Source organism: Peromyscus californicus, unplaced genomic scaffold (assembly GCF_007827085.1).
Source record: "Peromyscus californicus insignis strain IS unplaced genomic scaffold, ASM782708v3 Scaffold_9__1_contigs__length_137607984, whole genome shotgun sequence".
In the NCBI taxonomy this organism is placed as follows: Eukaryota; Metazoa; Chordata; class Mammalia; order Rodentia; family Cricetidae; genus Peromyscus; species Peromyscus californicus.
The window spans coordinates 8090946-8104870 of record NW_026294617.1 but is presented as its reverse complement, the minus strand read 5'-3'; the positions used below and the strand labels follow the sequence as shown (position 1 = coordinate 8104870).

Genomic DNA, 13925 nt, shown 5'->3' with positions numbered 1-13925 from the left:
GAAGAAACAAGGGTAAGACCTTCTCAAATCTGGCTAGAGACATAAAACAATAAATCATGAGCCTCAGAGTACCGAACAGGATAAACCCCAAATCATAACCAGAATGTTGAAAACCAAACAGGTGGAAAGCACTACAGAGAAAATAGTATATCGCTGAAAATTCCTCCTCAGAAGTGCTGGAGGCCAGAGTGAAATGCAGTTTAACTAGAATGCATAAAGGCCCTGGACGATTGAGACAGCTGGATCCAGACGGAATTCTCCAGAGCTGCAGCGAGCAGAGAGGGCCATGGGAGAGGAGGTGGGGCAGGGAAGGGGACTAGGAAAGGAGGGGTGACTCTAAAACACTAAACAAGTGCCCCCAAAAGTTCATGGGAACATGCTGAAATAAATAAATAAATAAATAAATAAATAAATAAATAAATAAATAAATAAATAAATAAATAAATAAGTAAGTAAGTAAGTAAGTAAGTAAGTAAGTAAATAAATAAATAAATAAATAAATAAATAAATAAATAAATGTTCATGGGAACATGCTCATCATCTAAGGGAACCACTGCTAGAAACAAACAAACAAACAAATAAATAAATAAATACCAAAAAGTGTTAGAGACCAACTCCGGACAGCTGTGTCTTGAATTTTGTGTGACCTGCCTTACTTTATCAAACCTTGCAAAAAACAGGTTCCTGGCCTAACCACGGGCTGTACAACTTCCTGGAGTAGGTGCTAATCAGCCAGCTGCAGGGGCCTGGGACCAATGTGACCTCACCCTTCCTTAGGAATTTTCCATTCTTCTCTCCTTTTGCTTCCCCTGCTCCCCCTCCCTGCCTGAAGCCCTGCTTATAAGCCTCAATACCCAGTCAATAAACAAGACCTTGACGCGACTCAGACTGACTCTGTCTTCCTTAATGCGCCTGGTCTCCTTTCTCTCTCGCCCCCATTGATCTTTCAGGAGGTGCCTCCTCGGGTCTCCCCAATAACCTGGCCCGCGGGACGGGTCAAAAAAGTACATGGGAACATGCTCATTGTCTAAGGGAATCACTGATGGAAATAAATAAATAAATAAATAAATAAATAAATAAATAAATAAATACCAAAAAGTACATGCGAACATGTTCATTGTCTAAGGGAACCACTGATAGAAAGATAGATAAATAGAGAGAGAGAGAGAGAGAGAGAGAGAACCACAGGCCCTGTTGCACGCTCTCTAGAAAAGCAAATTCTCATCACCCGAGAGGAGGTTACTGTGGGAGCTTCATTTCAAAATGTGTGTTGTAATAAGGTGCAGGTCCAGGGCCACCATGGGAACAAACAGCACCCAATTCACTCTCCTTCGGAAAGTAGAGAAGAAATCACAGAGGTTCCAGCTCCTTAGGTGTTTAAATGGAAGTCTGAATTTGACCATCCAGAACCTTCCAAAGAATGTTACTTTCTTGCACAAAAATATGGCACCAGTTGGAAAACTTTTTACTCATTCATGTCCTTGCCAAAGTTCTAGGGATATTTTTATGAATATAGTCTGACATTGAGCTTTGGACTTATTCTCATGAGTGCTGAGAAAGTATTCATTATTTGGCAATGACTAAAGACTCTCTGGTTGTCATAATGGAGATCTGCTCTTGGCAGCTAATTGGTGGAGGCCACAGATACCACGGGACATCCCTCCATGACAAAGAATGGTCTCTCTCAAAATGTCACTAGCACCAAATAGGGAAAGAGGACCCAGAGCTACAGATTTCCATATAACTGAAGAGAAGCAGAAAATGGGTTCACATTTCTTTTGCTCTCCCCTGCCCCCCAATCTAGGACTAAAAGAAACTAAGTCAGGAAGCTATTTTCAAGCTTCATATATGAGTAACACCTGAAAGAAGTAAGATAGAGACAAAAGCAGAATTTCAGAGCCAGGCATGGCTCAAGTCAGTAATCCCAGCACTCAGGATGCTGAGGCAGGAGGACTGCGTGAGTTAAAGGCCAGCCAGGGCCATACAGTGAATTCCAGTCAACCCAGGTTTCAAAGCAAGACCATATCTCTCAAAGAGGGTAGAGCGGATTTAGAAATTCACTTCAGTTCCTATGAGGGGATCATAGTCCAGGCCATTTTCATCTCCATCTCAGCCACGTTGGCATCTGTGATGGGCTTTAGTGTTCTGAGATGATGGTAGCTGGAACTGAAGTCAGACCACAAATACAAAGCCAACACCAACTTCACAGATCAAAGTCCCCCCAAACTAATGAGCTTTAGACACGAGATTTCCAGTGACTTTGGTAAAGTGAGCATCATGACTCCCATGGCGGTTTCCACAACAGGCTAAAAGGTTAAAATCTGATGGAATGCCAGAAGAGCTGCCCAGGCCTAGCCCTTTCAACAGCAGTAGCAAGAGCTACTCAAGACTATCTCAGTGTCCGAGGGAAAGTTCAGGAGCTGTTCCCTGGATCGAGTGAAGAAACAGTACGAGATGGGAAGATAGCTAAAGAGGATCGACTTTCCATCTCCACAGCCGCTCTTGCACAGCAGCATATCAACACAAATATTTGCATGTCTGCTTCCAAAACCATTCAAGCTGAATACTTTCAGAAGATATTTGCAATAGTTAACGTTGATTGTCAACTTAGCAGAATCTAGAATCACCTTGGAAACAAACTCTGGGCAGTTCTGTGAAGGAGTTTTTAGACTGGGTTAACTGAATGGGAAGACTGTCCTAAATACAGGACAGCATCATCTACGGGCTGGCATCCCAGACTGAATAAAAAGGAGAGCATGAGAGGGGCACAGGTGTTCGTCTCAATCTGCTTCATGATCACGCATACAAAGTGACAGTCCCCTCATATGCCTGTCACCAGGCCCACCTACCACAGCATGACAGACTGTGCTCTCAAACTGCGAGCCAAGACAAGCCCTTCTTCTTCATGTTATTTCTGTCATAGCAATTAGAAAAGGAGCCAACATAACATTTGAAGGACAATTTTGGAAAAGTCTTTCGTTGGAGTCTGCTACTTAGTTGGTTGAGACTTAGCCAAGTCATCATGGCTACTGTTGGTTTCCATAGTGTGGAATTCTCCAACAGCACATTTCTAAACAGAGATGCTTCCAGACAACATTCTCGTGGACAGATACTAACCACCAGTCTGTGATAAAAATCTCTTCTGTTGCGCCTTCCATGGCATTTGCGATATCTTCAAAGTAGCCTTTGGCGTTCACATACCTGGAAGACAAAGGTTTTGTTCCTTCGTTTCTTTTGATTTTTTTTTTAATAAAACAAGAAAAAAAAAAGAAAAGTAAAGTAAACACATCCTAGGCTAAGGCAAAGCGTAGAGGGCTCTGCCTAGTCTACGTACTACCATTTTCCTTTGAGTAACTGGAAACAAGATTGACAACATGATCTTGCCTCCATCTATTACCTAGGAAAGGCAGTTAGGAGACAGACTCAGTCTTCTTTGTTTAGACCACAGCATGTCAATCACTCTCATAGAGCCTTCTTATTATATAGGTTTTTCAGCTGAGCCTAAAAGCAGACCAGCTCAAATCCATGGGTGGAAAACATAAATGATTTAAATAAACTTCCATTGTACTTTTAAGAGATACATAAAGTTATAGTTCGTTTTTCTTTTTAGGACTGGGTTTCAGGTAACTTAGACTGGCCTCTGATTACAGAGCCAAACATGACCTTAAAATAACGATCCTCTGGCTTCCAATTCCTAGTTGCTGGGATTACAAACCAGTGCCACCATGCCTGATTTTATGGGGTACTGGGGATCTAAGCAGGGATTCATGCATTCTAAGCAAACACTGTAACTTCGCTATGTACCCAGTCCTGAAGTTGATTTTAAAAATCAGAGTTCTATCTAGGCACAGTGAAGCAGGCTTGCAATCATGTGTGGGGGGTGAGGCAAGAGGATCAGGAGTTCAAGGTCATTTTTGTCTACATTGCAAGTTCAAGGTCCAACTGGACTTCACAAGATCCTATCTCACAAAACAAATGAAACTTCAAAATCTAAAGGCAGGTAAGCTCACTTAAAGAGCCTCAAAAACCAAACTTGAAAGACTGACCTGTGATCATACCTTTAAGTATGATCCATCACTGAGTAAAAAACCACTGGTTTAGTTTTGAGACTGATTCCAGGTAAATTTAAACCATTATAATAGTAGATGAACACCTGTGAGCAAAAATACCTCACCATTTAGCTAAAGTGTTCTCATGGACAGCCGCGTAGGAACCGAAGCGATGGTCTTTGAGAAAGTCAGCTCCATGCTTCTGAATGAACTCTTCTATGGCTCCTCCCCACCACCGAGCATGTCGGTAGCTGTTACATTTCAAAATCAGTGTCCTTTAAAGAAAAGCAAAAGCAGGTGTTGGGGGTTTACTCTGAGTTCTAGCTCTTAAAACAAATTTAAAGATTAAACATGCCACAGCAAACATGAATTGACATTTCTAGTTCATGGACATTTGAAAAAGCAAGCTTCTAAAACACCTTGGTAGAATTCCTCACGACTCACTGGGTCAGAACTTCCTTGTCAGGCTCCCCACTCACTCAAGCACGCAGACACACAGGAAGGTGTTTGATGTAGACCTCGAACTGCTTGGGAGATAAGGAGGGATGTGGAGAAGGTACAGAGTGAAGTCACACTTCTGCCGGAGTTCCTGCAGCCCAGTTCGCCTTACACTGACTACTCTGGCTTCGGCTGTCCTTAGAGGATGTCTCTTTTCCTTGGAACCCAGCAAAGCTGTACAAAGCAGCATCCCCTACTCCTCTCAACCCAGTGGGCTGGGACAAGGGCACTAAAGCCAGTCCCACCCAGTGAGAGCAGCTCTGGGAACAGAGTGGTATGAAAAAAACCTTCCCTCCCTCCCTCCCGCTGAGTGTGCTGTGAGGGTGGTGAGCAGCCTTCTTGTGGCCAGAAGGGGACTGGTCTGAGGATGAGGCAGATTCCAGAGCTAAGGAAACCTAGGAAATGTGTCTTAATGGTGTAATTTATCTTGAGAACTAATCGCCCAACATGGCTAAAAATTTGCTCTGGAATAAGCCAGTTTACATAGGCTTTTCTATCACTTGAGCAAGCTACCTCAACTTGTTACAGAGTTAAAGATATTGAGAATAAATTCTGGTGGACTACAGGAAGAAAAAAGCAGAACTTTATCCCAAGTGTCAGGCTATTCCCCAGAGTGAAAATAGGTTCCCTAGCACTGAAGGTCAAAGGCCAAGGTGCTGGCACTAGCTGCCCTATGCCACGCTCAGAGAAACAGGACCTAGTGAGAAGGCAGAGCTCTGCTTTTGTTTGATTATTTAGGGGGCAGGGGTGGGGGTACACAACAGTTCTTATGGAAAGCAAGGAAGGGGCCCTAGGCACAGATTCTGCAGTTAATTATTTATAAGGAGCACAGGTGTCCAAACAGCCCCTCTCAATACTTCAGAGGCGGGTGCTGGCCTTAGAGAGCTACTGTCCAACAGAAGAGCTGGTGGGGTGTGGGGACAGGGGGGTGGGAGGGATTGGGGTGGGAGAGAAGCGTCCCCAACAGGTGTAGCAATGGATCATGCAGGACAAGAGGGCTCAGAAGTCGCCTGGGGTCAAGCTCGCTTGGCGCAAAGCTGTTCTGGAAAGACGGTTGTGTGGGAGAGGGGAGTATCGGCCCAGTGGGGGAGGAGGGGGAGAGACTGAGAGCCAGGCAGATGCTCAGCAGACACAGCATTGCAGGACAAGCCTGATGACCTGAATTCCATCCCTGGGACCCATGTAAAGAGAGAACCAACTTCACAACGTTTCCCTGTGACTTCCACATGTATGATGTGGCACTTGCGCACCCCTATTCACACATACACCACACACATGTGTATAATAATAATAAAAACATACTTTTTAAAAATAGGAGGGCCAGTGGGATGGCTCAGTGGGTAGACACACCTGCCACCAAGCTTCGTGACAAGCTTGAGTTCGATCCCCCAGACCCACATAGTGGAAGGAAAGGACTGACTCGAACATACACACAAATAAATGGATGAATAAATAATAGAAGAAGCAAGAGGGGGGAGGCAAAAATAAACACGTGAGAAGGGATTGCAAAGAGAACTGCCAACACAGAACAAAGGCTGCAGTCGGGCGTTCACAAACAAAGCAGAGATCAATAGTCCGAAGTAAAAGGAGAAGCTGGTCTTGTTGGCTGACATGACAAGGAGACAGGAGAAGCCTGGATGTCAACAGATCCACTTGGTGTGGCCAGTGGAGATAAGGAGGCATTTCAGTAACAATCCTGAAAGTTACCTTCTGAGAGAGAAGGAGAAAGCTCCATGTTGTTTTAGCCCACCTCACCTCCCACACACGCGCGCGCACACACACAAGCATGCATGCAGGCACACACAGCTGCACACACACGTATTAAAGACGCGCGCGCGCACACACACAAGCATGCATACAGGCACACACGGCTGCACACACGTATTAAAGAGAGCTATACATGCCTGTTGTAACTGTGCAAAGAGAGATTATGACTATTCATATGGATGGGAGTGATCACACACACACACACACACACACACACACACACACACACACACACACACACACACACAACTTTTTCAGGGTATTACATCTGCCAGAAAGAAATCTACAGCAGCACATAATGTATTTGCTAATAAAATATATAATACATGTACATTTCATATCTTTTCAAGATACCTTTCTCAAAATCTGTACACAGACAAAATTTTGCAAATCAAATCACTCTAAAGATGTTCATTAACAAAATATATTAATTTATAAAATATATAAAACTGTATTACTTTAAAAATGCAAACTACCAATTGATTCATTCAACAAATTGGTAGATGGGTTGCCAAACTTTGTTGTTCAGCTCCAGGGGATCCAATGTCCCCTTCTAACCTCTGCAAGCACTTGTGTTAATTCGCATGCACCTACCACACACACACGTAAGTTCCATTACTTCTGATTGAGGAGCTCCAAGCAACAATTACAAACATTTAAATCTAGTTTACTCCTTTTTCATGAGTAAGAGAAAATTTTGGCCTTGAAGAGACAGGGGGAGAAATAAGTTTCAAACATTAGAAATTTCTACCTTGAAAGATTATCGATTCGAAGTCCGTACTTGGTTTCTGTGTCTTTCCTTCCCACTTTTATTCTGAATTCTTTATCTACAAGGAGGACGAAGGCTATGGCCCCACTGTCTGGTTTCATATACAGCAGGAAGGAGTCTTTCACTATTAACCACCTGGAAGGAGATAACCGGGGTTTCAGGGCTGAAGAAAGAGAATTAACTGTCACTCAAGTCTTGAAGTCATGTCTCACCTGGGGCATTTGTTTGTACCTTTTCAAGACCACCACGGAACAAGAGCTACAGCCGTGGCTCAATGGCGCAGTGCTCGCTCTCCTAGCACGCACAGGGTCTGATTCCCAGGAGGGAGAGTAATTACTACAAAAACAAGCCTTGCCATTGTCCTTCTCTGTGCAGACACCAAGCAATTAAAAAGAATTCATTCATTCATTCTTGGAAGAATGTCCCTGATGTCAACAGGAAGCACTGAAGAGCCCCTTACTGAAGAATGGAGTGGGGTGGCATTTGCTCACATAAACCATCATAAAGGCAACTGAGTCTAGAAAATTTAATAACTACATCCAATACTCCACATATTCTGTTGTTCATTTCACAGTATTTCTGGCTGAAGGATCATTAATGAATGATGTTCAACAGGACACAAGTAGCTCTCTAAGGCACTTTGTTCAATCCAACACTCAAGAGCTTCATAATGGAGGAGCAGAGTGGCAAAGTGGGCGTTAGTGTAAACATATCCCCAACAGAAAGCATACAGATATCTGTTCCCAGAGGAGCTGGTGAGCCTCCTAGAGGTAGAAGCCAGGATCCTCCTTGGATAAATGAGTAGGTGCTAGAAGGGAGGAGGAATGGTGGGTGCAGGAGGAGCACCCTGGCCCCGCTGCAAAGAGCTGGGGTCTGATCAAGGGTAGGAAGGATCCCAACAAGTGGAGCAGGGCCAAGGTCATCCTGCAGAGCAGAGAGGAAGCAAAGATACGGAATCGAAGGAACACTTCAAGTTTAGGGACAAATGTGTGTTCAATGACAGCAGGACGTGAGCTAAGACCACAGTGAGGGGCTGAAAGCTAAAGATCACACGCCCTCCCCCTCACCCTCCCCGCTCCAAAAATAAGTAAATAAATGTAAAATAAATCTAGAACAGTTCTTTACTAAAACTACTAGCCATGGCATACTTCAGTGGGCCTTATGAGTGGAGACAATGTAGACAAATCTGCATTGACTTCTATATAGTCTTGTTGCATTCATTTGGGTTCTCGTATAGGCTGCCTCTTTCCCAACTGGCACAAGGAGATGGGGCAGGTTGCCTATTGTTGTAGAATGTTAGTTGAAGATGTGTTATGTTTGTTTATGCTGTGGAATATTTGTTTAATGATGCAAACATGTGTTGCATTCTTTTATGTTGCATGTGTTTAACTCCGTGAAGCTGTGCTACTTTGCCTGTCTAAAACACCTGATGGTCTAATAAAGAGAGAATAGGTGGGCTGGCAGCCAGGGAGAATAGAGGGAGAAAAGAGAAGAGGAAGGAGCAAGAACAGGGGAAGCAGAAGGAGAGAGGACACCAGGGGCCAGCCACCAGCTACACAGCCAGCCACAGAGTAAGAGTAAAAGGTGTATAGAACAGAGAAAGGGAAAGGCCCAGAGGCAAAAGGTAGACAGAATAATTTAAGAAAAACTGGCTAGAAGCAAGCCAAGCTAAGGCTGGGCACTCATAAGTAAGAATAAGCCTCCATGTGATTATTTGGGAGCTGGGTGGCAGGCCCCCAAAGAGTATGAGTAAAAACAACCGACTACAGCCTACAGTAAAGGAAGTACATGCGATACAGGAACTAAAGGACAATGATCAAGGTCAGAGTAAGCCTATGGCTAACCACAAGGGTGATGCACCTGGAGGCACAGCACACAGAGGGAACTGAGCCTCCTAGGTTTTCTCATGGAAAAAAGAAATGAGGTCCCAGCAGTGTGTGGTGGCTGATGCCTACAATCTCAATGCATGGGAGGACAAAGCAGGAGGACTGCTGTAAGTTCCAGTCCAATTCCAGTGATGGAATTAAAGGCAAGCACCACCATGACCAGCCAAAAGCGTAAAAATTGAAAACTAAGCACTGTGAATGAATGTCACCTTTAGAAGTAACTCCTGATGCTTCTAAACACCAGCCAAGCTGTATGGAAGACTCCCACACTGGCCTCTGAAGGCTGCCATCTGTCTATGATGTGTGATACCTGAAATTCTTCAGCTGTGACTCAGGACATGCAAATATGGAGGTGAGGCTGGAGTCTCTACCCAAACATTCACCAAATTTAAAATGACAAAATTTCCTTCCAGGAAGAGTCACAGCTTTTCGACGGAAACATGATTCCTTCCAAAGTTTACATCAGTAACAAGGTCTTCCCGTCCCGTCTGCTGTCAGCGCTCCTCCAGGGGGGTGAGCTCAGAGCTGGATCCTCGGGGGTTTGACTGGGCTCCTGCGGCCACAGTCGATGCTGCAACCCCAGACCCCTCGTCACCACAGTGCCTGGGTCTTCCCACATCACCCCCATCACCACTTAAATCCACGCCATTTCTACCTCTCCATTTACATGTGACCTCACTTTCCCCAGAGCTCCTTGAGCCCAAGGGCTTGCTTCTACAGTGTCTAGCAGCTTCAGTAAGAATTCATCCATGGACTTATTTTAAATGTTGAGTTCTCCCGCTGTGTGCATTTGTATCCAATGTACGATGTTGGAATCACGTGGGGTGTTTTACTTTGGCAGGTGACAGCACACCCACGGTCACATTGTTCAGTTGTCAGCTGATTCCTTCAATCATTAGGTACTGGCACGTCTGAGTCATCCCAACAAGGTGGTGCTGACCACTGATGACTCCAGTCTGGTCTGCTCACAGGCTGCAGAACTCTGGCAGTCCAGAGTCTCTAAGAAGGAGGAAAAAATCACTGGGGTTCAAAGCTTAAGTGTAGAAAGCTGTGTCTGGCACACAGATGACTTAGGAAAAAGGGGAGGAGTGGCCAGTAGAGCCATAGGAGGCTGGGAAAACCACCTCTAGGGGAGGCCACTGTTGGAGAAGAGAAACGCTGGCAGCCGCCAAGCCCTGCAAATTCATCCTCTTCCTGCTTGCGTGGCTAGCTTTTGTTACCCATGATCCTCTGGAGCTCCCTTCCCTGTTCTTTCTACCTGTCTTCCTCTGCTGCTGCTTCCTCACAACACCTCTCTAACAAACTCCCTTGTACCCTGAGGCCCTTAGCTCAGCCTCTGCCCGAGGTTCTGTACAGTTGAGGGTAAGAAGACAGCTCAAATGGGCGTCTCTGGCTCTCCTATACCATTGCTTACATCCTAAGGAGTTGCAAGGTCCCATGTGAGAGCTGGGTGTGGTGGTAAACATCTGTAATGCCCCACTTGGGAAATGGAGGAGCAAGTGCCAGGTGCTGTGTGGTATTTGTACATTGTGTAAGGATGTACTGTTGGGACTGGTGTAATAAAAAGCTGAACTGCCAATAGCTAGGCAGGAGGTATAGGCGGGACTTCTGGGCAGAGAGAGGACTCTGGGAAGAAGAATGGCAGCCCGATGGGGAGGAAGCAGGATGGGCAGTATGGAGATAAGAAACGAACCATGTGTCAGAACATAGATTTGAAAATATGGGTTAATTCAAGTTATAAGAAATAGTTAGGAATAAGCCTAAGCTAAGGCCGAGGTTCATAATTAATTCTAAGTCTCTTTGCTGTTATTTGTGACCTAGCAGTCCCAATAAGAAAGTACTGCTACAACCAGGAGTTCAAGGTTCACCTAGACACCTAATGGTTGAGTCCAGACTGGGCTACACCTCAAATCAAAACAAGCAAAGCTAGTAGTATATAAACACCCCAATGCTCAGTTTATTCAATCAAATACACAAAACTCCCAACTCCTACCTTTTTGACCATCGGTAGCAGGCTCTTCCTTGGCCACAGCAGTTCAAACCTGGTATCCTGTGTCCCCCGGATCTTTTCATGATCATCCCCTCCCTGAAGGAGACATCACATTAAGCCATCAAGTTCACATTTACAGTTCACACTTGCCTTGCTCAGCCTCACAGTCAGGGACTATATAAACCACCTCTCTCATAACTCCACCTCCTTCCTTCACCCTCCACTTGCTTACAGCTCTCTTTATGAGCCTGGGCCCATGAGCAGAGGCCCTGACAGGCACCTCGGCCAAATGTAGCCCTTACAGCATTGGTAGGCCATGATTCTGTCAGACAAATGTAGCCCTTACGGCATTGGTAGGCCATGATTCTGTCAGACACAGTGTAGGATCTATGCACGCTGGCTCCTGGATCTTAAGGCTAAATCTTCCCTGTAGCCGCTGTGGCTGCAGCTGAGATGGGATTTGGGGGCTCCCCAGAGTCTAGCACATTCCACATGGCTTCCCATGCAGTTGTATCAATAGAGCCATATGAAGAAAGGAGACCAAAGCTACTGGCTATGCACGTGGCGATACTTTTAGCTGGGCATACTAGCATGTGCCTATCATCCCAGCGTTTGGGTGGTAGAGACAGGAGAATCAATAGTTCAAAATCATCCCCAGCTACATAAAAGAGTTCTAGGCAAGCCCAGGCAACACGAGACCCTGTCTCAAAAAAAAAAAAAAAAAAAAAAGAAACCCGAAGAACAAAAAACCAATATCTTTATTTTGAAAGATGTGCAATAACTTAAGAAAAAATAATTTTGAAATAGCTACTAGCATTGCACTTAACTAAAATTAAAAGTGTAAGCTCTGGGGCTCACAGATAAGAACACCCATTACTCTTGTGGAGGATCCAGCACCCACATCATCCGGCTCACAGCCACCTGTGAGTCCAGCTCCAGGGATCAGACACCCTCTTCTGAACTCTGCAGAGGCACCTGCCCTTAGTGCACATACCCACACAAACATACATGTACACGAAATTAAAACTAATAAAAAATAATCATTAAAAAGGGTAAGCCCTTTGTATGAGCAAACCCTAATATTGGGAAGGAAAAGTAGCCACTGAGTAAACTCGCTGTCTATTTATACAGCATGTGTTACAAAGTATTACTTTTAAATACTTATTAAAAGGAGTTGTAACAGCTTGCTTAAGTGACGGGGAGAAGGCGTCATACGCATTAGATCCCTCACAGCTGTGAGAATACTATGTGTACTGAACGTTCCCACTGGTGGGTTACAAGGGTCAGTGTCAGCACACCAGAAAAATGAGAGAGCTGCTGCCCCTGTTTCCTGCAGGGGGCGCTCTGCTTCATATGAGCATCTCACGCTAGTCTGGCGGGAGAAGCCCCAGGAAGACCTAGCTGCCCGCCCCATCACCCTCACCAGCTATGGCATCAGGCATTCATACCCACCAGCTTCTTTACACTTTTCTGTAAAGACCCAGCCCTGGAACTTACAGGCCCTTTGGTCCCAAATCATGGATGAAAGACAGTTGGCTTACATCAAGGAACTCTGTCTAAAAAGAAAAAAGAAACCACAGAAAACCATTTAGTAAACAAAATAAATCAGAAGGCAAGAAAACACGAGGGAGGGAGACGGAAGGGAGGAGGAGGAGGAGGAGGAGGAGGAGGAGGAGGACACGAGGGGCTGTGTGAGCCACGTATGAGGAGCCACCAGGTGTAAACGCTTCGGTGCACTCTACAGACCGGACGGCTCAACACCGCACAGAGAACGTGCCCAGCGCGTGGGCATGGTGTGGCAGTGCACATCTTCAATCTAGCACTCAGCAGGAGGAATGACGATGATCAGGAGTTCAAGGTCAAGCTGACTACACAGTGAAGTGCATTCAAGGCCAGCCTGAGCTACATGATACATGAAACTCTGTTTCCAAAAAGAAAAAATGAAAAGGAATTGCATACTAAACCCGCAATTAAGAAAGTGCTATGGATGGAGAGACAGAACATTCTGGAGCCTGTAGAGGGGAGTTCACTCCCAGCAGTTGCTTTCTCCTCTTTTGCTATGAGAGCAGAGGATTTCATGGTACAATACATACAAAATAAAGCATGCACGGGGAGGATGGCGAGTTCTAGAAGGAAGACAGACTAATCTTGGGCATGCGGAAGTGGGGGATGAGGGATGGGAAAGAACAGACAGAATGCAGAGAAAAGGAGGAAGGGGTGATGGAAATCACACTGCCAGGCCTCGAACTTTCCTCAAGTTCTGGAGAATCTGGGCTTCCAGGTCTGAGCTACCAGCCCCGCTGGTAGAATTACTTCTCAGTGAGTTGGGATAGAAGATGATGACTCTCACTGATACCGGGCTTTTTACATGCTACACTGCATCAGGCGGTTCTACACGAGTTCTCTTAAACACCCTTTGAGGTTACTATTTTCCCAACTTAAAAAGGAGACTACGCTTAACAGCAAGGGCAGGCAGAGGTTTTTTGCATCAAAACAACAAAAACAGAGAAATATTTTGGTCTCTGTGGGCCCTTGACGCCTTTTATAAATGCACAACTTTTCCCCTGTAGTGTGAACACAGACTGGGGGATACACAAGTGGATGGGCTGTAGCAAGCAAGACTTTGTAAATACAAGCTATAAATATAAAACCAGGTCTAGGTACTGGGGAGGTAAAATCTGGGCCCAGAAATTCCAAGTCATCCTTAGCTATACAGTGAGTTCAAGGCTAGCACAGACTACACAAGGCCTTGTCTCAAAAAGAAGAAAGAGAAGAATTTGGCACAAAGATTCTGATCATTCAATCCATGGTTTAGGGAAACTAAGCCACCAAGACCATATAGCACGGGGTAGTAGAATTGACATCAAGTCAGACCAAAGTCAGTATGTCATTCAACATTCATCTGTGCTCGCTCTCTCTCTCTCTCTCTCTCTCTCTCTCTCTCTCTCTCTCTCTCCCTCCCCCTC

At 45.1% G+C, this 13925-nt stretch overlaps 1 protein-coding gene across 1 annotated transcript in view; it reads right to left on the bottom strand.

Moving 5' to 3' along the window:
• Pld1 (phospholipase D1) overlaps positions 1 to 13925 on the bottom strand; it is a 171889-nt gene that overhangs the window by 106150 nt on the left and 51814 nt on the right. The window contains 5 exon segments of the mRNA XM_052730200.1: positions 3118 to 3201; positions 4175 to 4324; positions 7066 to 7218; positions 10963 to 11055; positions 12457 to 12515. Of these exon segments, the coding sequence (XP_052586160.1) occupies positions 3118 to 3201; positions 4175 to 4324; positions 7066 to 7218; positions 10963 to 11055; positions 12457 to 12515 (539 nt within the window).